The 27535-nt window shown below is 40.8% G+C and overlaps 1 protein-coding gene across 5 annotated transcripts in view; it reads right to left on the bottom strand.

Annotated features, from left to right (window-relative positions):
* CGNL1 (cingulin like 1) overlaps window positions 1-27535 on the bottom strand; it is a 140768-nt gene that overhangs the window by 56799 nt on the left and 56434 nt on the right. For all 5 annotated transcript variants that reach the window (XM_019732240.3, XM_019732243.3, XM_019732244.3 and 2 more), the window contains exons 4-8: window positions 27088-27193; window positions 23664-23765; window positions 22984-23132; window positions 21871-22006; window positions 14151-14363 (exon numbers count right to left, since the gene is read on the bottom strand). In XM_019732240.3, the coding sequence (XP_019587799.3) occupies window positions 14151-14363; window positions 21871-22006; window positions 22984-23132; window positions 23664-23765; window positions 27088-27193 (706 nt within the window). The remainder of the gene's footprint in view (window positions 1-14150; window positions 14364-21870; window positions 22007-22983; window positions 23133-23663; window positions 23766-27087; window positions 27194-27535) is intronic.

Below are 27535 nucleotides of genomic sequence, written 5' to 3'. Positions count from 1 at the left end.
TTCAGTAATCTAAGCTACCACCTCAAAAACCTGGAAAAGAGCCTTATAAACCCAAAGCAAACAGAAGGAAGGAAATGATAAAGATAAGAGTAGAAATCAATGAAACAGAAAACATAACAAAAGAAAAAAAAATCAATGAAATGAAAAGCTGGGGATTTTTATTTAAAAAATTTTTTTTTAATTTTTAAAAAGCTGAGTATTTTAAAAGACCACTAAGATTGACAAAACTCGGGCAAAACTGAAGAAGAAAAAGAAAATATAAAATACAAATTACCAATATCAGGAATGAAACAGGGGTATCACTTTAAGACCCTGCAAGCATCAAAAGAACAAGGAAATGCTGCAAACAATTCTATACACATAAATTTGACAACTTAGATGAAATAGACCAATTATTTAAAAGCACAAACTACCACAACTTACCCAATATGAAACATAATTTGAATAGTCCCATAACTATTAAGGAAATTTAATTCATAATTTTATAACTTTCAAAATTAAATCTCCAGGCCAATATAATTTCATTGGAGAATTCTACCAAGCACATAAATCCTACAGAATCTCTTCCAGAAAAAAGGAAGAAACGCTTCTAATTCATTTAATGAGGTCAATATTACCCTGATATCAAAACCAGACAAACACAGTACCAAAAACAAACACACAAAAAACCCGACTACAGACCAATATCCCTCTCATAAATATAGACACAAAAATCCTTAACAAAATATCAGTAAGTCGAATTCAGCAATATCTGAAAAGAATTATACACTTGACCAAGTGGAGTTAATTTCATGGATGCAAGAGGCTGGTTCAATATTTGAAAATCAGAAGAAAAATCACATGATCATATCAATAGATGCAGAAAAAGCATTTGATGAAATTCAACAGCAGTTCATGATTAAAAAAAGAAAAACTCCCCAAATATACGGTGATGGAAGGAGAACTGACTCTGGGTGGTGAACACACAATGGGATTTACAGATGATGTAATACAGAATTGTACACCTGAAATCTATGTAATTTTACTAACAATTGTCACCCCAATAAACTTAAAAAAAAAAGAAAAAAACCTCCCAGAAAACTATAATTAGAGGGAAACATCTTCAACTTAATAAAGAGCACCAACAAAAGACCTACAACTAACATTATATTTAATGTTAAAAGCCCAAATGCTTTCCCCCTAAGATAGGAAATAAGACAGAGATGTCCATTCTCACCACTCTTAGTCAACGAAGTACTGGAAGTTCTAGCCAGCATAATAAGGCAGGAAAAAGAAGTAAAAGGCATACAAGATCAAAAAAAGAAAAAATAAAACTATCCCAACTTGTAGATGACATGGTTGACTATGAAGAAAATCCCAAGGAATCTACTAAAAAAAAAAAAAATAAATAGAACTAAGAACATATTATATTGGCCTATCTGATAATGTCTAGATACAAACAGAAGGCTTTTAAAGTACTGTTCATCAGGGAATGACTTGGAAGGAATAATAGAAAACCTCCAAAGACATATCAAAGAAAGTTGGTTTCAAGAGGACGGGAGATGGCCCCAAACCAGTGGGAAGGAGCAGCAAGGTCCTGGACCCAGAGAGGGCAGAGGCTCACAGATGGCTCACTGGGAACCAAGAGTGTGTCCATCTCCTCTTTAGAAGGCTATAGAAATTCTCAACTAGAACATACCTTTTTTTTTAATGAATATTAGTTTCATTCTGAAGGATGGGCCCTGAGTCATTTAAATGTTTTTTTTGACGTCTTTCCAATGGTGTCTCTTCCAACTTCTATGCAAAGACCAGAACTACGGTCCTATAGAACTGTGGTCCTATTTTCCACAGATAAATAAATGACTTATAACTCCTTTAAGCATTAAATTCAAGGCACATTTTCATAGCCATGATTAATGCTATCGACAGAAAGCATTAAAAAAATAGGAGGCATAAAGAATATTTATCTCAGGTGACAAAAGGTTTATTTATCGTCTTCTAGTTTCTCACACGTCACATTTAAAAAATCATTTACTTAGTAACCACGTATTTCTAATACTGCAATAAAACCAACAGTAGCTGTTCTTTATCTAGGATAACCATGGGCCAATACTCCTTGAGCAGATACCCCGCCTGGCATAACATGGCTTACCTTCCATCTCTGCTGTCTCCCTCTTGTACCTCTAAGGGCCATCTCTTCTCCCTTTACCCTCTAGATTTTTGGCTCCAACTCCTCTGTCTTTCACCTCCTGCGCTTCCAGCTTCCCCACTTCCTATCCACACCACCTTCCCACCTCATCCTTCCCCTGCACGCTTTTTCTCCTCCTGCCTCCACTATACCTCACGTGCCTACCACACTTCCAGCTGCTACTGTCCCTCTTGCCTGCTTCGAACGTTGATTATCCTGTCTGAGCACTGGACCCATTGTCCAGCGCTCTCCCTTCAAGGTCCTGTCCTTCCTCTTCCGTCTCTCCTTTTTTCCGGCTTGCTCTGAATTGCAGTACCATCCTCCACATACTCCCATTTTGAGCCAGCTGCCTTTCCCAAAAGGACATATGTATTTACAGGACATGTATGTGTTGGCTGGATTAAAGTGACAGCCAGTATACTGGAAAAAGCATTGATCAGGAACCCCAAATCTATATGCTAGAACTATCTCTAACCAAGTCACTGTACCTCCCTAGAGGGCTAGGGGAAGGAAAGAGGGCGCTCTGCTTCTACAGCAGCTCCTGACAGGGACATAACTGCATTTCTGCTTCAGAGAGCAACAGCTCCTAACGCAGTCATTCTAGGTAACTCTCTAATAAGTAAGCATCTACCCTTGGATCACCTTCGGTAGCAGTCTAGGCTTATCCAATAGTTAACTAGAACTTCTAATCTAGCTTTCTTCATTGCTCTGAGGCTAGTTTCATTTCAGAGAAAGGAGAGAGCAAACTCTAGTGAGACGGTGCCTCCAATTAAGTGCCTCCTGGAAACAGCAGTGCTGTTGACTTTACTGGGAGGTTTAATCAGCTTAACCTTCTCTTAGCACCATAGGTAAAATATTCATAACTGCTCAAGGAAAAGGGCTATGAATTCAAAATAAAGGGCGGGGGGGAGGGTGTGGGGGCCTCTTCATCTGTCATACCCACCGAGCCCAAATGTTATTCTACTGCCTCTCCTACAGGGCTTCTCCATCAATGCAGCTTTTGTTCTCCAACCATGCTGAGCAGCTGCACATAAAGCCAAGCCCCCTAACCTGTGTGACATCGTTGTCTCATGTACACTGTGAATATGCTGAGCATACAAACAGCACTGCATGTATGTGAATGTTAACGGTAAACTGGGAGACAGGATTAACCTCTCAACAAGGAGTTCTTTTTGCATCATATTATCCTGTTAAATGTCAGGCCAGGCTTGGCTAATATCTACCAGTTTTGTCAAGGTCAACATCGGTGACTGCACAGAGGTAGAGTAAATGATTAACCCTGGTTCTCTGCTGGGCCCACATCAGCCACAGAGTTCACAGCCTGCCAGCCACGTTTTCTCCCTGGTTCAGCAGCAGAAAGTTCACGGTACACAGCACAAGCGTCTGCTTCTGCCTGGAAGGGTCACTAAGACAGACACAGGAAATGGCAGGGAGCGGGGCTGGCAAAGGAGATTGTTTACAACAGGATGGGTAGAAGGAAGCCCAGCAGGCAGGGTAAGTGCCTGGCATCCTGAGGTCTCAGAAAGGAAATATCGAAGAAGCAGTGGGAATCTTCTCACAGAAGGTCACAGAATTAAGAGACATGGAAGAAAAATGTCTGACCAGGCAGAGGACCCTGTGGGCTTGGCTTGTGCTGGACTCAAGTTCAGGGTCACATTTAGAAACCCAACTGGCTCAAAACACTTCCTCATATGGACTCTACAAGACAACCCCACTGCCTATTTTCCAGAGCTTATTAATGCCTTGGCTCTTGCTCCAAAGCCATGAAGAACTCAGGGTTTTCCAACTACATTTGCCGGCATCTAAGTCTTCCCTGTGCTGTCCTCTAGCCAACCCTTTCCCTGGGGCAGAACAGATATCGTTAGTCCCTTGGACAATTCAGGGACGGAAAAGACAAAGTTGTCACATCCTCCTGTGCCTCATCTGCCCGAATACTTTCAGCTCCATCTCTAAGGCCACCTCCCCAGTCTTGTTCCAAAACGTCTTTGAAGCCCATCCAGACCTTTTTTTTTTTTTTTAACTATAAGTGGACTCAGAGTTTCCTAAATCCAGACACAGCCAGTATTTCTTCTCTCTGGACCACACACTTGAGAAACATGTGTAGAAATTTAACAAAGAAAGAAAAGAGGGGAAGTGTTAAAAGGAGAAATATGTGCGCTTGGCCATAGTCTCCCCTTCGTCTGTAAGTCCCCAAGGATAGGGCCTATCCACGACTTTGGAATTTCCTAGAAAAGGAGCAAGCTTCTGCCCTGTCCCTTCTCCCACCCAAGTCTTATTCAACACTGACAAAACATTATTTATTACTGTAAAAACTGCTGCGATCAGCCTGTGGAACACTTTGTCCTTTTATTTTGTCTTTCACGAAACCAACCTAATACTGCCGGCTCAAACGAGTTCCGTTCCCTAGTGGTCACTGGGGCAGGAGGAGTTTCCCATTATATCTGCCTCTGACCTATTCCTACATACATTTCCAGAATCCTAAGGTGTGGTCACCACGAACACATGACTTAATGTCTAGCTCAAAACTCACTAAACCACATCACTGCAGAGGCCACCTACGACTCTAAGGGTTTTATTGAAATCCATCTGCCACAAACAGTATGCCTAAATCCACTTATATCATCAGTTCAGTACCTCAAATATAGAAAGCACTCTAAAATATTTGTTTAATGAGTAAGTGCATGAACACACAAACAAATCTACTGGCTACCTAGGGTAAGACTATGAAGGGTACAAAAATGAGCAAGGAAAATGGTTACCCCTAAAGTCTCGGAAGAGAACTATCCAAAATGTCCCATGCTCTAGTTTATGAAGTTCCCTCCATCTGGAATGTCCTTTCCCACCCCTAGGTCACCTCCCTAACCCTCACTGTTCCCAAGACTCAACCCAAGCCTCATTACCTCTTAGGAACTTTTCCTAGCCCGCCTACATAGAGCCAAGTCATCCCTTTTTGTATTTCTGCTTTATGTGCTGTATAAAAGCCTCTCCGAGCCTAGGGCCCATCACTCAGCATGCCAAATCAGCAGCGTCAACTTTCTTGTCTATCTCGGGACCAGGAAGTGGGAGAGCAGAGACCAACTTGTCCATCTCTGCACCCCAAACTCACACAATGCTCCATGTGCTGAGTGAGAAAACAACTATTTTAGACAAAGCAAAACACAATAAATGCTATGGCAGGGGCAAAAGGCTCTGGATACCAGCCTGCTGGACCACACGAAGAAGAGGGCACCTGAGCTCAGCCCTGAAACACAGGCAGGATTTTAATTGGCAGAGACCAAGGCATGGAGGGTGGTAAAGGACATTCGATATAGACAGCTAATGTCAACAGAGAGACAGAGGAAAGAAGGCAGGAGGACCACCAAGGGGACATAGGGAGAAGTCCACGAGGAGGACACAGGGAAGCAAGTCAGAAAAGACAGACTGAGGCTAGAATATGTGCAAACCAGCGAGACAGGCACTGTTGGTATTATTTTTCCACCTGAGAAAAGAGGATTCAGGGATCACAGATGTGGTTTGCCAAAAGTATTTAGTCATTCAGTCTACTGCTCACCAACTATGCTTATGGTCACACAGTAGTATTTGTGTAAAAAGAAAAGAATACACACACACACGTACACAAATATATACACATGCTTGTATACACAGATCCCAGTTTCACAGCAGTGACATTTGGGTGGGGAGGGGGACTGTCCTGGTCATTGTAGGATATTTAGCAGCATCTTTGGCCTCCACCCACTAGATGCCACCCTTCTCCCCCAGCTGTGACAAACTAAAATATCTCCAGACATTGCCAAATGTCCCTCAGGGTAAGTGGGCAGACTCCCTCACAGCTAAGAACCAGCAACACAGATTAACTGCCAAAGAACAGATGAGGGGTTGCTGTGATTGAAGGAAGAGAGAGAACTGGGAGTATCGCGCCGATTGGTATACAGAACTGAATTCTTTTTAAATCATGTGCAATATTACTCCACAAAATGAAATAAAATACTGTTCCCCCCAAAAGGATCTCCCTGTCAGTAAGCAGTGGAAACTGGCTGGTAACTTCTGATAGCAAGCCTCTCCTCTGTCTGCTGCACAACAGCAAATTCACATCAGAGGGGACTGCAAAGCAAAGGCCCAGACGTAGCAAACATGGGGGACAGGGCACATACTTTTGTGTAAGGAAGCGAAGAAGCCACGAATGTCTTTTATGACCTAGCCTTGGAAGTCACACGCCACCACTCCCTACTGGCCACACAGATCAGCCCTATTCAACAAAGGAGCAAAATACCAGGAAGCATAGGTCACGGGGCCTCTCGGAGGCTGGCTCCCATACATGCCTTATATGTCCTGATTTTGCTTTGACACTGTAGCTACTTCTGTTTCCACACTGCTTCTTATCTAATGGAGTTAGAGCTTATGACATGTTCCATTTTCTGCTTAACGTGATAGTGCCATATAACAATGCCAAATTTTTCCACCAAGTAGAAATCTACTTAATGAGCTTGGCAAGTCTTTAGAAAAATATTCATCAGGCAGAGTTTAGAGGGTCAAAGAGAGTATAGAGGATCAGAGGAAATATAACACAGATTGAGTAGGACTTCTGATGATAAAATTAAAGCATTTTCCCTTTCAGATATCAAGGATACAACTATTTGCAATGTTATAGTGGCTGCGATTGTCCTTAGCTATTTAAAATAGCGCCTCTCATTACACTGTCCAGGGCTGCGGGTTGACTGTATCCACACCCGGAAATGCATCTGGTTACTGGCCCTCAGTGATGCCCCCCGCTCCTGCCTGCTCACACTCATGGACTCTGGGTGTCCACAGATGGGTCTGAGACCTCAGAACATTCATTCCATTAGGGGAGATGGACAAGCATTCCCACTAGGTTATTCTCCCTACTTCTATAAATGTTTCAAGGTATTTCCAGAGACATTATAGAGCCTCATTAGACAAGAAACAAATGAAACCTTTCCCCCTATAGACCTCACCATCAACACACCAAACTTTTCCCTTCATCCAGGATCCCTACCCATCCTCCTCCACTGGCTCACAGACAGTTTACACGTTCAAGCACCTGGTACTTGGCAAAGAGCGAAACCTCCCAAACAAAATGGGGCCTTCCATGACCATGCTCTCTTATCCCCTTTCTGCCCCTCGGCACAGAGAGGGCAGGTCATAACCCCTTTAAAAACAGAACTGGATTGCTGAAGAGACCTCAGAGGGCAGGGATTCCTGCTTACTGTTCACCCCGGCACCCTAAGAGGCTGAGCACAGTCTCTAACTGGACCCAGGACCACAGTCACAGCGGGAAGCGGGCGTATCTAGGGCTTGGATGGAAGATTCCAAAGGAACATCCTAGGACACCACACCCGTCCTCTTATTTAGCTACTTTTAAATCAATACAAAATGCAGAACAGCAATGCAATTATTAAAAGAAGCAAGTAAAAGTTGTAATAATTAAAAGAGTCATTTCTGGGGGGGAAAAGCTAGAGAGAAAAAAATTAAACGAAGACCTTTTTTAACCTTGAATTTTCCATTTTACTTTTTCTGCCAGACAGTCTGTGCCACTCCAGGCTCACTGCAGTCTGTAGAAAAGAGGTATTTTCCTTTACCTGGGCACCTGATTGCAAACCCCGCTGCTTCTCCCCCTCACGACAGTTACCATTCAGAGTAAGTTGACAATCTGAAGTTAACAAGCTGAGGAAATACGGATATTTTAGTTTCCCTCCCGAACCTGGCTCCCTCAGAGAAGACAGAAATGAGATTTTACACTGAATTAGCTCTGTCTGAAGGGACGTAACTCCACTGATCCTGAGATTAACACTGGTTTTATCATCTGACCCTCTGTTGACCTGGTGCTTTGAAAGAAACCGTTCACAGACTGGCAAGAAAGAGGGAAGGAAAACTCTAGGAGTGATGTGGGAAAGGAGCACTGAAGCACATATTCGTTTTTTTAAGATTGAGTGACATTTCCAAATTGTTGGGGGAAACACAAACATACAGCCATAACTTGAATAGTTCTGGAGGGGAAAAAAAGAGTTTCAACATTATTGAATTTGAATAAAATTCCTATAAGGGTTATAGACTATAAAACTTGGGTGTAATGTTGGAAAGAATTTACACTATGAGAAACAGGGCAAGATAAAAGTAGAGAGACTCAGTATATAAATATATAATGCATAAAATAAGCTGCTTTTAGAAGTTTCTCGAATATATTACTAATTAAGCCAAATACAATGCTCTTGCCCTTGCTTTCCCGTTACCGGATTTGGCTGCTTCTTTTTAGGTATCTGCGTCTGTGTCCTCCTCTTTTTTCTCCTGTTCTAAGCCTCTGTTTTCTTCTCTCTGCCCCATCAAAGTCCCCCAGGAGTGTCCCCCTACCCTTGTGGACTCGCTCACCATCCTACCAATGGGCTGCTCTGCCTCTCTCACTAGCCGCCTGCACCCAGAAACCCCACTGGAACTTTCTCAATCCCAGGAAGGCCTCCTTCCAGGCACCCAGATGGAACACCTTGGGACACCTTGGTCTTAGTTTTGTTTCTCCTTTCTCCCTCACCCCCGTCACCGTGCCCCCCTGTGGGGTCTCTCCGGGCAGTCCTGCCTCTCCTCAGCCCCTACCTGCATCTCATTCCTCCTCATTCCTTACTTCTAACCATTCTTCCAATTTCTAACCTCCCCTACCTCCAGGTCACCCCACTATAAAGTCATGTCCCTATTAGGTCCCTAATAAAAAAACATCAAGTGCTCCCTCACCAAATAAAAACCACTCATTTGTTGCAGTATTACGGTATTCCAATAGTCTTCACAATCTCACTCCACCTCACTTTTTCTATTTTAAATCTTTTTGGGTTGCTCTTAAAACAAACAAACAAACAAAAATCTTTTTATTAAAAAAAATTCAAATATTAGCAAAAGTAGAAAGAAAAATATAATTAACTCTTACTGATCCATCACCCAGCTTTAACAGTTATCAACATACAGCTAATATTGTTTCATCCATACCGCCACTCCCCTTCCCCCCTAAGTGGATTATTTTAAAACAAATACCAGATAGCCCATAAGTCCCATATGTTTTACCCATATGTCCCTCAGTAAGGTCCTTTAAAATATAAAGATTCTTTAAACAATAACTATATTATCACTCCTAAAAATGTTTACATTATTTCTTAATATTAAATATGGAGACAGTGTTTAAAAGTCCCCAGTAATTTCAAATATTTCTTGTTTGTTACAGTTGGCTTGAATTGGGATCCAAACGTTGTCCATGCTTTGGATCTGGGTCCCTGCCTCTTAAAAGTTTCTTTTAATCTGGAACTATCTTAACTTCTATTGCCCCACAAGACTCCAGCCCAAACACACATCTCACTTTTTCACCCACAAGGAGTTGCTCATACCCAAAATGCCCTCAGCCTCCATGCTCACGTGTCTGAATACCACTCAACTTTAACTAACAGCCCCACCTACACACTGCCCTCTCCAGGGGCCCTTCCCTGTTTGCCAGCTCCTACAGCACTCTATCTTCACTTCATGTGGGGCATTGTTCTTTCCTACTCTCTAATCAGCCTGAGTGTTACTGACCGCCCCTTCAGTCTTCTGGAAGGTAGAGTTATCTGATTTATCTTCAAAACCCTCACATAACTTAGTGCAATACTTTGTACTTGGCACTAGTTCAGTGAGTAAATTTGTAAATGTTGTATCTCACCCATCTTCATCCCTCCTCTTCCCTTTCATCCATTCATTGAAGAGATACTTAATTGCTTAACCGCCTATATTGGGCACTCTGGAAGCGCCTAATGGTCCAGAGTGATATTACCCAACACAAAAACAAAGTGGCTCTTTATCATCCTCAAAATACCTGCAGCTTTTAAACGCAAAAGTAGTCTTTCCAAGATCAACATTAGCATTATGATATCGCTCCCAACAGACAAGATTTGTTCATTTTCATGAGAAACCATTTTAATTCATAAGTGAGGCCCAAAACAGTCTAATTGCTGTCCTTGGGATTGTCAGGACTCAAAGGGCATCTCCCCTTTTGTCTGTTCATTCCCCTAATCCACAAACATGTACTTAACACCTATTAAGTGCCAAGCACACTGGGGATGCCTAATGGAAAAATGAGGACGGTCCTTAGTATAACAAGGAAGAGAAAACCAAGAACAAACTTTTCAACAATACCAGGTCCCTGGAAACTGTAAGGTCCAAAAGGGAACTAAGGAAGTTCCTGGAGGAGCTAGAATTTGAGCTAAGTCTACTCTCTGAGAAACCTGAAAATAGTAAAGAGTCTGAGCTTCTCTTCTACACAAGAGTGGGAGGCAGAAAGGGGAAAGGATGAAAGAGAGAAGCTACCAGCTATGGACAGTCTTCATTCTACTCCCAGACGTCAGTCATTCCTATTCCCATTGACTGTCCGTTTCTGCACATGGATTCCAGCCATTGCCACACACCCAAGGAGAAAGAGGCCATTTCCTTTTTAAAACTAGAAAAAGTCTAAAAGGATGTAACAGAAAAAGAAATGTTATGAAATTAGGTGTCAAAGTCCTTACCAGCCCTTTCAAAGAATGTTTGATAAATAGAAACCCCTTTCTAACAGACTTCAAAGATCCATTTCCCTTTGGAAAGGGAATGGAAGGAGCTCACCTAATGACCAAACCACCCGTGCACAGAAGAGGTGCAGTTCATTCTGCTGCACGAGGAATCCCCACATAACCAAGGAGCTCATGAATTCTCTGTTGAGCAATCAAACTGTTCTTAAAAAGGTGAGGCTATTTGGGTCTACAAAAAGCACTTTTACAGAGTATTTGTTTGGAATACCTGTAAAATGTTCTTAATATACTTTGACGGTTTTCACCAAATGTTCTAGTAATTTAAAACTTTTAGTGCTCAAGTTCAGGCCAGGATGAAATATTTGCTATTTGACAATGATAAATAACAAATAGTACTTTAGGGGTGTTTGGCCCTGGGGCAGCAGCAAAAATTAGAAAAATTGATGACAGGAGGTTGGGCTGCCTCCTAAGATTTACCAAGGAAATAAACTTTTAATGCAATGCAGTTCCTTCATAAAATGTCAGCTTTTAGGTGGGTGGGTCCTTCCCGAGGGCAGGAAAAGGATAAAGAAAGGCTAGTGAACAGATTTAAGCAATACTCTTTACCAAGTTAAAAAATTATATTTAATTCACTCTCTTCCAAGCAGCTAATAGAATACTAAAATTCTAGTATGTAATACCCACACGTAAATAATATAACAAAAAGGCAGCATCTGTCCACTAAATTGACATAAGTTTTTCCATTAAATATGCTTCTGCCACATTTGTTCATTAACCACCTTTAGAAGCAAAAGCTAAGGTGTAAAAACACAATCATGATCCCCTTTGAGAAACCACAGGGAAACTTAACAGCAGGCACAGAAATTCAGAGAGTAATAGCAGAGTTTCCTAAAACACCTCCCACATCATTGTTGGAGAAAATCCAGCAGGAACCACACAACAGGGACTGAAAACTCAGTGAAGAAGGGAATTTGTCCTCCACTTACGTTCACTCATCAGACATTGCACAGATGTGAGTGTGTGCCGGGCCCTGTGCTAAATAAGCCCAAGGAACAAAGAATACACACTGTCGACCTGAGATGTGTTTGCGCTATGTGATTCTTTTTTTCTTTTCTTTTTTTCTTTTTAATTTGAAGCACTGCTTAAAAGTTAGATCTCACACCAATATCCAGATATCTGGCTTCTCTTTCAAAATGGAGAGATCTAGCAACATGGGTCCAGCATTCCTTCACTGGTAACTTGGCGCTGTATCAGAAAAGAAGCTGACCCTACACAAAGGACACACTTTCAGGCTTGTCACAGTCCCCAACATGCCCTACTGTCACCCAACAACACACCCAGAGCTTCACTCATTTATGTCCTTATCTGGGCCCTGGAGCACTTGAGTTTGCCACTCCCAATCTAGGGAAAAAGGGGGGGGGGGGATAAAAATGGCCCCTGTGCCATTTTTAGCTTAGAGTCTGACGAAGTCCATAGACATGATGATAAATTACAACATGGTATGATACAAACGAATCATTCCTGGTAGAGAAGTATCCAGAAGAAACCCTAAGGAAGGTGGACTAACTCCATCAAGGGAAGTGCAGGTATATGGGGCACCTTCAAAGAAGTGAGAATATTGGGGGGAGGGTCTTGAAGGATGAGAAGAGGTTGGTCAAGCAGAAAAGTGGAAGTCACTCCACATGTACAAAAAGGAATATGGAGTTTTCTGGAGACAGGTTTAGGAAGAGAAGGGACTTCTATTGCCTACCATGCTAACAATTTTGAACTTAAGTCTGGGCAAACAGGGAGCCAAGCAAGTTATTCAAGCAGAGGCTGACGTGATCAGATCTGTTCTTTTAAGAAAAGCTGCTGGCAGCAGTGTAGAATATGACCTAGGGCCAAGAGCCTTGCTGGAACGTACCTCACTGGATGTTAAAGTGAAGCCTTCTTGTGTTAGCTTTCTGGTGCTCAGAAACCTTACATTCTCTACCAGTGATATATGCCTTGGCCAACTCACCCGTTATTTCTTTCACAGACTGAGGTGGGTCAATGCAGTTATCTTTCTTAAACTGACATAATGAAAGTGCTGTGAACTAACACAAAATATTGACCGGGTCAAAACGCAACAAGCTACGTCTCTACGGATTATCTCGACTCCATAAAACAAAGATATCCTCTCTCACCTACCATGTTTCCCTTCTCCACTTATATAAAATCTGTGACAGTGGAGGACCTAGAGGCTTCCAATAAAATATCTTGCATCCCATGTGTGAGCCACGTTTAATTTTCCTAGAGTCAAATCACTATAAACATGCCTAAACACCACCCGCAACTATCCTTCAATGAATATAGAATGTTAACTTGAGCTTTAATGCAGTGTTTGAAAGTGATACAGACATGATGGGTTCAAAGGAGAATCGCTTTACTCAGCAGCCTATTGGCATGTCCCCCAGGAAGCCACAGCACATAAAGGCCAATAGCAAGGACACTGGGCTGTTGCACAGAAAGGAAGTGAGGTGGAAAAAACAGACATCCCCTGAAAGCAATGAAAATTCAATCAGTTTCGCTTTTCTCCCTCAAACTAGAGCATCTGTCAAAAGAAGCTAAGATAGGCAAATCATTGAGAGGCTTTTTTTTTAACTGTCTCCATTATAATAACCCCCAAACAGACTATTTCCCAGACTTTTTATTGTTATAACAAACAAACCCATCTTTCATTTCTTGTCATTTGCAATTAGCATGCCATAATTGAAAATCAGTGAATCACTATGGAGCTTAGTGGAGGGAGGGCCTACTGGTGCTGTGCTTTCACTGCAATCATCACAGAATAAACAAACAATACCAAGAGTTCTTTCTTCATCGTCTTTGACCTATACATTGCAGAGAATAAAAAATTTATAGTCTGTAATTCCCCTCTTTCCCTAAAGATGGCATGATATTTCAAAGCATTTTCCCCTTCAAAACTGCTTTTCTCTTCTTCAGCAGCCAGCATGAGGCCCGCACCAAAAGATTTCAACATAATTTAGAATCTATCTGTAGGAGCCAAGAATTCAATTAAGAGAAAAATTATCTTGCAAGGGTTTGGGCAATTCAGCCAATTAACCCTCTCGTAACTTTGCTGAGCAAAGAACTTGGATTGTCTAACAAAAGGCTTCACAAGCCAGAAGGAACAGGCTATGGCAGGGGTGAAGGATTCCAGAAATCTGGGTCTTGTCTGCAATCCTGCCCATTAGCAAAGCCACACAATGCCCCAGGCCTTTGACCTGTAGGAATGCCTAGAGCTTATCCTCTGTGAACACGCTCTATTTCCACGATCTGATGAAACCGAGTTTCACTCCGTAATGAAAAAGAAGGAAGACAATTGGCATAGGTGTGGGAGAAGTGGTCTTGCCCTGTTATCTGTGCCCAAGCTAGCGTCTCTTGCCTCATCCCAACTCCCACTACAGTCTGACTGACTGGTTAGGTTGACTCACTTTGGTTGCTTCTTCCACACTCTCCCTCAGGGCCTGCAGCTCGGCGTCATACTGCTCCTTCAGCTTCTCCATCTCCTGGTCGTGACTGGAAACCTCTTCTTTCAGGGCTCCCTTCAGGGCAGTGAGTTCACGCTCCCGCTTCCTCAAGAGGTCTTCCTGCTCCTCTTTGGCGATAAGCAGATCTTGAAGGTCCTGTTTTGCCTGTAAGAGTTCCTAAACAGAGGAAACATAAAGAGGGAGTGAAGATTAACCATCTTTGTCAAGCGGCCCTGCTTCTCCCCTCCAGTTGTGCAACCCAGATAAGGAGCCATACTCTCATCTGTCCTCCCCTCTCTCTTCTTCCTCATACACCGGTTTAGGCCACCTCTTCCTCTCCCCCTCTCACTCCTCAGAAGCTATCATTCCCCTTGATTTGACTATCTTATCTTTCTTTAGATTTGGGGGAGAAAAGGAAAACTGATTCAATTTTCATTGCTTTGAGGGGTTACGTCTGTCTTTCCCATCTCATGTCATTGCTGTGTAAGAGTCTTGCTATTAGGCCTTGCTATTGGCCTTTATGTGCTGTTACTTCATGGTGGACATGCCGACTTGCTGGCCTCACTTACTTCACACACCCCCGGAAGTCCTTAATCCATCCTGCTAGCACCCTGCCCCATTCTCCTTCTATCTGAGCAGGGCAAAATATTCACATTTTCTCCTCAGCTGTTCAGACTTCAAAAGGAAAGTCATAAAATTGGGGCAAAAAGTTCCACGACAAATTGCATTACCTAAACCTAAGTGTGTTCTGCCAAAAGCTCAATAGGCATTCCTTTCATTTTCCCATCTTTGTCGTAGACCTGCTCAGCTCTCCGCAAGCTCAGCACCTGCCCACTCTTGCAGACACCCTTACTTCACCGTCGGCCGGGACGTGGGCATGACTGCCTCAGCTTCCTCTCACCCTAGTTCTACTACAAACTGCAGGCCTCGTCCCCAACAGGCAGCCACTTTGCAATGAGCTGCCCTTTGCCAGCCTGCTCCATGGGTATCTTTTTTTTTTTTCCTGTCATTTTGTTCTTTTCTGCTTCCTTACATCTATGTCCTTTCCCTCAGGACACAAGAATCCTCTGAGTCAAGAGGGAAAAAAATAAAACAAAGCTTTACCACCAAACTTTGTGAAAGTATAATTTCTGTTCACTGCCTCTTCTTCTTGACCACCTATTATTACTCACTCCTTAATCTCTTCTTATATGGCTTTTGTTCCTACTTGATTAGGACTGCCCCCTCCAAGGTTATAGTGACCTCTTAATCACCACATCCGATGGCCTCAGGTCCTCACTTTTCTTGATCCCTCTTTGATCCTCTCCACCTGTCTCCTTAAAATTCTCTTTTGCCTTGCAATCCAAAGACACTACACTCTCCTCATTTTTCCCTCAGGCCACTTTTTCTGTGACCATCTTTTCTGGCTTTTCTCTCCCCCTCTTCCCAAAAGCTAAGATGATCCCCCAAGAATGCAACTTTGCATTCTTTATTCTTTCTTGGCAAGCTCACCTACCTTTCTCCAACTATTAATTCTAAGTAAATTCTAAGTAATTCCCAAACCTCCACCTCCAACTCTTATCTGAATTCAGACCTGCATTTCCAGTGACCTGCTAGGCACATCCACCTGGAAATACAGCAGGCACCTCAGATGCAGTAGATTTATGTTTTCCAGTGAATTCATCATGTTCCTTCCTTTCCTCTTCCTCTGTTAATGTCTCTTGTGAATGGCACCCCCTACTCAGGAGCTTAGCAGCACCCTTGATGTCTCTTGGCCTCGTCCTTCACAACCAAACAGTTCTCTGTAACATCTTCGATCCCTCCCCTCACTTCACTGGTTTAGGCTCTCATCACCTCCTTTCCAGATGGTTTGCAATAGCCACCCAACTGCTCCCCACATCCAATCTCTCACCTGCAGCCTCTGTGACATTATCCACATGGCATCCTCTGTCTGAAGTGCCCTTCTTCCTTCTCAGTCTCTGCCTTTCAGAAAATCTCAGATATGAGACTCAGATATAATAAGACCTCCTCCAAGAAGTCTTCCTCGAATCTCCTTCTCCATTTCACTTTAGCTTACTTATCACAGCATTTAACACTTTTACCTTATAGTCCATACATTTATTTTCTTCTCTCTCCTGCTAGACTGTTAACTCCTCGAAAGAAGGATATAGATCTGATTTATTATATTTTTGATGCATGGATCAATGGCATCAGGAATGTGTCTATTCTGGATATAAATATATTGACAATATACCAGGAGTCTGGAGATACCAGAATTCTAGTCTATTTTTTTTTTCCCACTGGTGGCTTCTGAGTAAATATACATCCTATTCCCTGGGAACGCCAAGAAATGGTTGACATCTGCAGACCCAAGCTACTTTCCATTCAAGAAGGTGTCATTGATAAGTGTAGCTGACAATGGAATCTCTTTCCTTTTCTTCAAGACAAGCACATCCATTGAACCAGGGGAATCTCTCTGCAATCCCAGGATAGCGCTGCATTGCATAGACCAAGACTTAGCCTTTCAGGAATCTAGCTACAGGCATTGATTGAAAAGCTCAAATGAAAAGTCAAGAGATTCATCCAGGTAGCTAGGGCAACTCCGGCTCTTCCAAAGCACCAAACACAGTAAGCAAATCTTATGAAAATATACCCCATCCTGATATTTATCAAAGGGGGTGACCTGCCGCTGCCAAGCCCCTCCTTAGGATTAGCAGAGACTCCCCCCATCACTGTTGCGATTGGCTCCTCTTTTAGGTCTTCCTGGAGCCTCCTGCCAGCCTCTTCACCACAGCCCTGTGAATCTAACCCGTTTCCTGCTCTTACTCTCACACGTTTCTCAATTGTTTTGACGATAAGGCAGTCCCTCTTCCCACACTTATCTTTTCCAGGATGTATCTGTGTTTTGAGTTGCCTTTTGTGTACTACTGCCAATGCATGTCAAGAACCTCGGTTTCTATGGTCTACTCTACACCAACATGCTTTTATCTGGGGCTGGGGCTGTTGTGTAAATGGACTATGTTGCACAAATCCAATCAGATTACCCCTCACCATATCACTTAGTAGCACTTGAAGCTTTCCAGGGTAGAGACTAAAAAGCACAGGAGATTTCAAAAACTTCACTTCATCACCTCAGTGGCTTTACTGACAATTATATCAAGGCAAAGAAGGGACAGAAAATATATTAACTTCAAACTATAAGTCCACACCCATTAGAGATGAATACGCTTCTCTACAGACTCCAATCAAAGAAAACAAAGGAAAACTTTGGCTATTCAGAATCAGTGCTTTCAAAACCTACATGCATCCAGGCTAGTTGTACACATGAAAACAGCCAAGAGATAAAAACCCAATGCGTATGAGTGTGTGTTTGAGGGAGGCGGGGGAAGAAGCTATAAAAGTTGACTGTGTTTGGTCTTTACTACCTAATATGACTTATGCTAAACATTTCCAAAAATCCTAGGAGCTAAATATTATTATTCTCACTCAGAAATGAAAACACAAAACAAAACTGGAGCTCTGAGATGCTGACATGCCTAAGAGTGCATAGCTTGTAAGTGGTAGAGCCAAGATGGGGACTCAGGTTGGATGCCAGTGCCAGTTGTCCTCACCCTACAGCCTCTGCAAGCCTGACAACAGAACGACACACTCAGGAGGGGCTGCAAAGCAAGCACTTACACTGTGCTCTGTCTTAGATGCAAATAGAACGGAGCACTGTGTTTGGCAGGAAGCACCTGTAAAGAGGTCCATCTTTTTAAACTAAAGCAAAGAAACATGACCAGAACCTAAAAGGCAAGAAGAAAAGTTGAGAAAAATGATGCTCTGGGATGAGCTGTTATTCGCAGTAGCCAGTGGCTGTCCTGACAGCAGGTACAGGAGACACACACCAGAATGTCCACAGCAGCAATTTATGTGCCCACAGCACCTATTCACAAGTATTCCATGTCAGAATGAGAAAAATATTCATCTAGACTCTCTTCTATGTAAATGCTTCCCAGAGGTTCTGGCCCATGCTCAATGAAAGGGTAAATAAAAGGTTTTACATCAAAACTACAGATAACAGAGAATTATGCAATTTTTTTCCCAGAAGGATGGCCTAGAACGTGTAACACAGTTGGTAAGAAACATGAATTTTTTTAGTTGCTTTTTCATTAAAATTTGTGTAACGTTCAGTAACATCACAAGGTGCACTGAGAAAAAAGAAGTTATCATTATTTTAAAGACCTCATTTCTGAGCACAGTCTATCCCCAGATCAATACAATTTCATAACCAGAATATCTTACTGGTATTTTACTGATCATAAGGACTTGCATCTTTGTAAATGCCAGGAATAAAACACCACAAGGGAACTGTAGTGAGGCCCAGCTGTCAGCACTGGAGGCACCCATCAAAGATGACTATTGGTTATTAGAAAACTCCACTGTCGTGGCACTTAGAGAGATACATGATGTTTACCCATTTCCCCCAGAATGGAGAGAAACATGTTTATGGACAAAGATGTGGCTGAAAACCTGTTCTATAATCATTTTTGTAATTTGAGCTAAAAAAAAAAAAATTCAGAACCATCGGTTATTTACGAATAAAAAAGTCATCCTATTGTTGGTCAATTATATGGCTTATCCAGAGAAAACATGGTACTTTCTACTGTTTCTTTCTTCCTTCTTTCTTTTTTTCCTTTTTTTTTTTAACTAGTTTATTCTCTTAATGTTACTTTACCTCTTCCATATAGGGACCCAATGTTATTTAACAAAATATGAAGTAGTATTAGAACAGATTTCATGAAAAATCTGGTGCATTGCACAGGCCTCACAAAATATAGGGCCGTCAGCCTTTTTCAAACATCAAAAAGCACAAGTGTTTAATGTTCATTGTGTGTTAAGTGTCTGTCCTAAGCCAAATGCCAAGGAAAACTTGGCCACAACTGTAATCTGTTATCAGATTCCCCAGGCCATTTCTTATTAAGATATGAAGAATAAACTGAAAGTGACAAGGAGATGGACTCTATTTTACTAGTGAGGAGAGAAACCATAGATCGTGTTTTATGTGTTGTTGAGAAGTCAAAGGAAACTGATTAAAAATAATGAAGACGATTTCCCAGAGAGAGAGAACCCCACTTTGGCATAGAGAAGCTAACTGGTCCCTAACTCATCTTGCAAAAAGGCAGCAGGAGATGATATAGTTCCTGTTACGGGAAGAGACAACCAAAAGACAGCACCATCAAGAGCGTTTTTAAGAAAAGATGTGCTGTTTCCCTTTCCTGTTTTCTCCTTATCAGCCTCTGCTTGAAAATACATCACCAAATCTGAGGCTCATATCCTCACCCTAGTTACCACTAAAAACAAGTCAATAAACTATTATTAAATTATGTTCATTAATATATGCACAGTATATTGTGTTTAAAGAGACAAGGAAGCATATAATTCATTTCAGAATTATTTCCTTTTTTTAAAATTGGTGACATTTTTAAAATAAATTAAAAACTGAAATTTATTATTAATTTGCTCTGTTGCTTGGCACGGTGCTAGGTATGAAATGGGAGAAGCAGCAAAGATGGTATGTTATGGAATTAGCTGGCTAGTAGAAGAGATAGATTCAAAACTAGAGCAAGATCAACTGTGCTAAAATAGAGAATTTAAAAGGATAGAAGCTGTCAGCGGAAAGGTCAAATGACAATTATAGGTTTCAGTTATTGGGAAATTTCAGTAACTTAAGGGACTTCCCCAAAGTTATGATAACATCTTTCCCTTTTAGAATTAACGAAGTGTCCACACAAGGAATCACAGAATGTGTCAAAGCCTTATCTTCTATTTTAATTTGTTTGTAAAGCTACATTTTTATTGAAAGCCATAAACTGTTCAGTGACATCATTTCTGGGAAATTATCCTTAGGATATTTTTCTAAAGACATAAAAGGATACATGTAAAAAATGTTCACCATATTTTTTCATAACTTAAAAAAAAAGAAACAACTTAAATATAGAAGGATGGTTAACTATATGGTGGTTTACCTCCTTAAAATTGAAATATAAAGACTAGTATAAGCTATAATAAGGAAAAATGTTTCTGACATGTTAACTTTTAAAAGCAGATATCAAACCTAAAGGGATACTGTAATTGTCCCTACATCATACACAGGTGCGGGAGGGGCAGGGAGGTAAGCAGAAAATGTAGAAATAAAAACAGTTGCTACGATGATAGGAAAATATGGATTTTTTTACTTAACCTATTTTAAATTTTCATTTTATGTTGTTTTAATATTTCAGTGATAAACACACACATTTTCAAAGCCCCATTCAAATGTACCTTGTCTTTGTAACTATGAGCCCTGAGAAGGAGGCAAAGCCATGAGAAGCAGTCTAATACCACGAATATGGTAGTTTTTAAGGAACCCTCAGGTGAAAAGAGAAATACCAGGTGGTAAGGAACAGGCCTGACGCCTTCTCAGGAGAAAAGGTCTAAACAGAGACAGAGTGATGGTCAGTTGAGAAGAGAAATGATTCCCCTCCACTCATGTGAAAAAGGAATCCATGAGCACTCCTGCGCTGGGGAGCCACACAAGTTCCCCGCCCATGCCAAGTCACAGCAAAGAGAGAGGTGAAGTTCTAAAGAGCAGGAATTAAAACCTTCCTGGGAAATATCTTCAAAACCAAATAAGGAAGGGAGTGAGAAAACAATCTGACAGCCAACAGGGTGGCTTTTAACCCCCAGAAAGAGACAAAGAAAAGACCCAGGCCTGTAGGGGGAAAGCAGTAAAAAACGAAGGTTCAATACTAACAAGGTACCTTTACTTCTTGATTTTTTTTGTGTGTTGTTGTTGTTGCTTTGTTCTAAATTGTGTATCATTTATTTGTTGGGCTGGTCCTACAAAACAAAGCTTATAAATTTCAAAATTCTGCCAACGATACAGGGAATGATAATGCTATAGCAAATGTCAAATTATCTAAAAGGGCGTAGATAAAAGTTCTGTCCCCACTCCCCCAAGCTAGGATCCAATAAAGAATCCCACATTGCTTTCATTGTTATCTCTGTCCGAGTTCATTTATCTTAGGATAGCCCCTCACTCCCTTCCCCCATCCTCTACTCCCTGCTCTTTTCCTCCCATCCCATTGATCTTCTAAAGAGACTAGACCAATGTCCCACTGATTTATCTGATTATTTCCTTATGGGATCCGTTAACTTGTTCCACTAACCCCTGGCAAACTTTGAATAAGGGCCAGGTATTAAAATTATTGTTATATATAATGCATTACAGGAATTATTAATTTTTTAGGTGTGATAAGAAAAGTCCCTAATTTTTCAAAGATGCATGCTTAAGAATTTAGGAGTAAGGAGTGTGGCGTTATCTATAATTTGCTTTGAAACTGTTCAGCAAAGATGAATAAATGAATGCATGAAAAAAAAACACAAGGATGAATAAGTGGAATAAATATGGCAAAATTTTGACAACTATTGGATCTGGCTTGGGGAACAATCGAAGTTAATGCATTAGTCTTTATAATTTTCTGTATGGTTAAAATTTTTCCTAAGACAATGTTTAAAAACTATTACATACAACGCTCTTACAGAATCTAACCATAGGCACAGGTGGAACAAATGCACAAAACAGAATGAGGCTCGTAGCACTCAGTCCCCACCCCACGTCCACCATCTCATCCTCCTCAGGCAGATGGGGCCTATCTTGTCACCTGACCCCACAGTTCCTTACCTCAATCAGAGCCCCCTTTTCCCTGTCCTCAGATCGTTTAGCACTGTCCAATTCATCGTGCATTTCTGAGAGCTGGTCCTGGAGATCCCTGATCTCAGTCTGGTGCTGTTCCCGTTCCATCTTTACCTGGAACAGCCTGACATGAAAAGAAGTCCATTAGAGAGATTCTCCTGGGCTCTGTATATTGTCATTCAGTCTGATGTCAGACTTTCAGATGGTAAGCAGAGTCATCTAAGCCCCAAGGAGCCTTTCGTGTTTTCTGCTCCCACCCAGTACTGTAGACCAAAAGAGTCAGCAAATTATGGCCTATGGGCCAATCTGGCCCACTGCCTATTTTTGTAAATAAAGTTTTATTGGAATACAGCCATGCTTATTCATTTATATATTGCTTACAGTCATTTGCACAATACAATGGCAGAATTGAGTGGTTCCAAAAAGACCATATGGCCCATAAACCATAAAATATTTACTATCTGACAAAAAGTTTGCCAACCACTGCTATAAATCACATTCACAACTATTCTACCTTTTTATTTTGTAAAGTCTTTACTACACCCTAAATTTTCTGATTTTTTTTCTTACCAACTTCTTTTCTAAAATTAACCTCTAAGAATGTTTTAAATGCAAAAACTACACTATCAAAATTGCAAAGACAATTAAATGCTTTTATTATATAATGTCCTATTTTTCTTGAATTTTCCTCTAGAATTCACTCCTGCTTAAACCTTTATTTAAAGTTTCCATCATGTAATAGCACTGCACCTCTTCAGACCTTAGTTTCAGATCTTTTTGTCACAGATTTTAATACAACCCAATGACAGGGCCATCTTGGGCTTGACATTCCATCTCTGCAGACTCAATAGAAGTTTAAGCACTGGTCACAGAGATACCCTTTAAGGTGTCCAAAGATTTTCAAAATGATTAACCTTTCTGCTTACCAGTCTACACATGTCATCAGTTTTGCAATCTTACAAGGATAAGAGGGAGGAAAGGAAGAGTCAGAAGCTGCTATAAATATTTGGAAGGCCGGATAGTACCAAATGGACAAAAAGGATCTGGCTACATCTGATCCCAGAACCCAGGAAGGACACAGGCTCTTGGCTCAAAACTTACTCTTCCAGGTGTTTCCGGAGCTCTCCTTCACTTTCTTCCAGTCGCTGCTGCAGCATGGAGTTCTCTTCCACCTTACTGTCACGTTGGCTCTGCAGCTCTTCTAAGTTTGCTTTCATTCTCTCTCTCTCTTCTTTGATGTTCTGTTGATTCTAATATGAAGGCATGTGATTTTAAAGTACCTCCACTGTACGTTCATGTAATCTTACAGAAGTCTACTTCTAAACTCTGATGGATTCCACGTCTTTGCACTTGTATTATTAATTATTAATCAAACTACATAATTAAGGCATAGGAATTTGTAACCAGAAAGAGTATTAAATATTTAATGAGTTTTAATACTTCTAAAAGAGAAACACAAACATAGCTATACCTCATTCTGCTATTTCTATTACTTAGCTCAGATATTTTATATGCATTTAGTTTCCTACTGGACTGCCTAAATCCAATAGCATTTCTTTTAGTCAGCCAAAGCAAATAGTCTCTATATGCTTTGGTTACTTTAAAAAAAAACTTCTTTGGACAGCAGGAGCCAAATATACAGGGCTTTAATTCTGTAATGAGAGGAATATTTCTTTGGGGGGGAAATTGGTTTTCATTTCATTTGGGCATCCCAATGCACTTAAATGATTCTTTATCAATCAAGACAGGAGTGAAAAAAATAACACAAAGGAAAAAGATACCTTGACTTCTAGTTGAAGCTGTCTTTGAAGTTCAGCTACTTCTGTGGTCAACTTGTTTTTCTGTTCCAACAGCTCTTTGACTTCAGATGAAGAATTAGAAGCCTATAATTAATTGCAAAGATATCCTAATGTAAGTGTTCCAGGTGCTTTATTTTAATTCTCTGTACCCCAAAATATAATCAGAGCAATAACACTAAAATCTTAAGACCCAATTCCAGTGCAAATCTCTACAGAGAAAGGGCACAAGGAAACCTTCTGGGGTGATGGGAGAGTCCTGTATCCTGATCTGGGTGATATTTGCATGGACACACACCTATGTGAAAAAGTCAATGAACTATACAGTTAAGATTTGTACAATTTACTGTATGTAAGTTATACCCCAATAAAATAATGTAAAAAGATACAAATAAATATTTAAGATTCATCTATTACATGAGGTTATACCCAAAACCCATATCTCTGTTCCCAAGGCCCTTTGTATATACATCTATTACAGAATTTTCATTACATCGGGAATTACTGCTCTATAACCACCAATGAGATTTATGTCCCTCTAAGCATATGCCTGACGCAAGTAGCAAATAAATATATGGCGGCTAAATTGGCTTTCTTCTTTTAGATGTTACATTTCCAGAATGGTGAGAAATATAATGAAAAGGGATACGATTAAAGACAGTCTATTAGAAAATAACATCTCTGATTGAGTATGAATGTTAATGGCTCTCATTTTTTTCTTCCATGAATATAATAGGATGATGTTCTCAAAAGAATTTGGCTAAAATCCTACAGCAAAGTCGTTAGAAAACTACAAATAGGAAAGGGGAAGAGGTAAAGCAGGAATCAAAGCTAGAAAAGGCAGCATCCTGGGGCTCTCCCGGCGCTTAAGTCCAGGTGGGAGTCGTGATGCTGAACCTGGAATGAGGTACTTCCTCACCTGCGCCTGTGAAGTCAACCAGAACCCACAGTCAACAAAAACACAGGACTTCCAATTTTCAGACAAAATGAGAACAGTCCATGTTAGAAATCTAAATCCAACCCCTAAGGGAAATTGTACACTGTTCTTTCCCAAACAAAAACTCTGCCTGCTGTGCTGTTTTCCAATATGGTCTTAATCCATATGGGAGAGGGTTCTTACATTCTCTCACAGGAAATCACTTCACTGACACGAAAAAGAGAAAACTCTAAAGCCTTTGTCAGCAAATAATCAGATTCTGAAAATAAGATGGAGAAAGGGGGAGTAGGAAAGGGGGCACTTAAGCAGTCACGGCACTGTGATCGGAGCCAGAAGTCTATGAGCTTCAGTTCATCCTCTCATCATCTCTCATTTGATTCAGCAGTGCTTCTTAACTGATTTCCCTTCCTCTAATCTTACCTCTCTCAACAAGCTATAAAAGGAATGAATTTTTAGGAATACGATACTACTCACTCCTATTTAAGTCCATCAATGGTAGCCCAACACCTTCAGCCTGAAATGGAAATTTCTTACGTGATTTCTGAAGTCCTTCCTATCTGGCACTTTGTCCCCACATGCTGTCTGCTCTGTCTACACAAAATTACCTCCCTCCCCTAAATACAGCCAACACATGTCTCTATACATTTTATATTTGTCTGTGTCATTCCTTCTACCTACAGTGAGTGCCCTGCTTTCCCTTCTCCCAGAGAATTCTATGCCCTTTTGAGACACCATTAGTGCTACTGACTCCACAAGGGCTACGCTGACTTCCTCAGTTTGGACGGGCTGCCCCTAGACTGTGACCCACAAGGACAGTCTTAACATTAAGACCAAAGGATATGTTCTCCCTAAGAATATGCAGGTAAATGAAAAGCAAGAATCGGGGCGGCAATTGGCTCAGTTGGTTAGAGCGCAGTGATCATAACACCAAGGTTGCCGGTTTGAGCCCCACATGGGCCAGTGAGCTGCACCCTCCACAACTAGATTGAAAACAACGACCTGACTTGGAGCTGAGCTGCACTCTCCACAACTAGATTGAAAAAAAAACAATGACTTGACCTGGAGCTGATGGGTCCTGGAAAAACACACTGTTCCCCAAAATTCCCCAATAAAAATTTAAAAAAAGAAAAGAAAAGCAAGAGTCACCTTGATAATTTGGATTTAAGAGTTTTAGCCAAAAATCCTAAACTAATATTAAGAACTATGTAGAGCTCCTGAAGCAAACTGTATAATCTAAAGATTCCCTAGGAACTATATACATATACTATGTTTCCCTGAAAACAAGACCTAGCTGGACAATCAGCTCTAATGTGTCTTTTGGAGCAAAACTTAATATAAGACCCAGTCTTATATTGTGCTAGATAAGACCGGGTCTTTTATTATAGTAAAATAAGACTGGGTCTTCTATTAATTTTTGCTCCAAAAGACACATTAGAGCTGATAGTCTGGCTAGGTCTTATTTTGGGGGAAACACGGTATATAATACACACATATTGTGTGTGTGTGTGTGTGTGTGTGTGTGTGTGTGTGTGTGTATACACACACACGTATACTATACACATGTATAGTTCTATTTGATGTCAGAGTTGCAGTCATGGGTTAGCTGAGTACTAGGGGAATACTGAGTAGTAGAAAAAAGATAGATGATATCTAAAAATATCCTCTATATATGTTTCCACAGTTGAAAAGAAACTCTAAACAAACTTCCTGTTACCAGCCTCTGGGTATCTTCTCATTCCTGCCTGTGCAGAATTCCCTTGGGAGGAGAAAGGGAAGATGCACAAGCAAGAAATGGGACCCAGTTCAAGGTGGTTTAGGACTGAGGAACAAGTCCTTTTTAGTCAATCCCTTGCTGCTTGCTTTCAGGGCACAAGGAATGCCGGGCATATAGTAGATGTTCATCAACTATGAGATGACTCCTTTTTTAACAAAAAAATCTCAAGTCTCAACTCAATTTCAGTGCAATCAATTAAATAGACAGTTTTTTAAAAAAGAATTTGGCACCACTCCACTCCTTCCTTCCCCTTCCTTTCATGCTGTTCGGCTTCACCTATCTCTACTTATTCTCTTGTTCTCATTCGCTTATTTCTTATTCTCTGAAGTTCCAGAGCTTGGGTCCAAGCCAGTTCACACTTACCTTCTGAATTTGCCTATGATAACGGTAAGGTTCTCTAACTATTACTTTGCTTCATTCTTCCTATTCTTATTTTCCCTTTCTAAATTTCACCACCTATTTGTTTCATCCTGTTATATTTTATATTTTTTAAATAAAATATCTTAAAACCTCTCTGGAAAAAAAAAAGGCAGGCTACACATAAATGATATTTAAAACACAATCTTCCGTCTTAGGTACAGCTCACTACTCAGGAAATTTCCCACTTGCTGTTATAACCAAATGGACAGACTGAAGAAACGGTAATTTGCCACATTCCATGTTAAATGTCCTCTGCAAGATACAAAACTTTGACTTACTTGATTACTTCCTTGCATGCTCCCTGCTGCTCGAGACTTTAAAGTCTGGATTTTCTCAAAGACCAGGTTAACTTTCCTTTTAGTAGATTCGTCATTATCGGTGCTTCTGAACAAGAAGCAAAAGAAAAAAACAATGAGGGGCACAACCATTGGTCTCAAAATATTTTATGTGCTATGACACACAAACAACAAGCCCTTTAAGGAGATAAATTACAAGAGGCATGAACTAATTAAGGCCACCTATAAAACCAGTATGAAAAGAGCAGGATGGATGGTGTATTTTTCGTCAAATAAATTATTCTATATTACCACTCAATTTGGGACAGGACATCGCATTTACAAACATGTGAAAGAGATATAACCACATTCTAAATAAGCTTGCAGAAAACATCCACTGAAAATTTAGTAATTTGTTTGAGTCAAATTAATTATATTCATTCCAACAAGG

This window comes from Rhinolophus sinicus, chromosome 3, assembly GCF_057876585.1.
Source record: "Rhinolophus sinicus isolate RSI-liver-muscle chromosome 3, RSI-T2T, whole genome shotgun sequence".
NCBI lineage: Eukaryota > Metazoa > Chordata > Mammalia > Chiroptera > Rhinolophidae > Rhinolophus > Rhinolophus sinicus.
The sequence above is the reverse complement of the archived record's forward strand: the minus strand, read 5'-3'. Positions and strand labels throughout refer to the sequence as shown.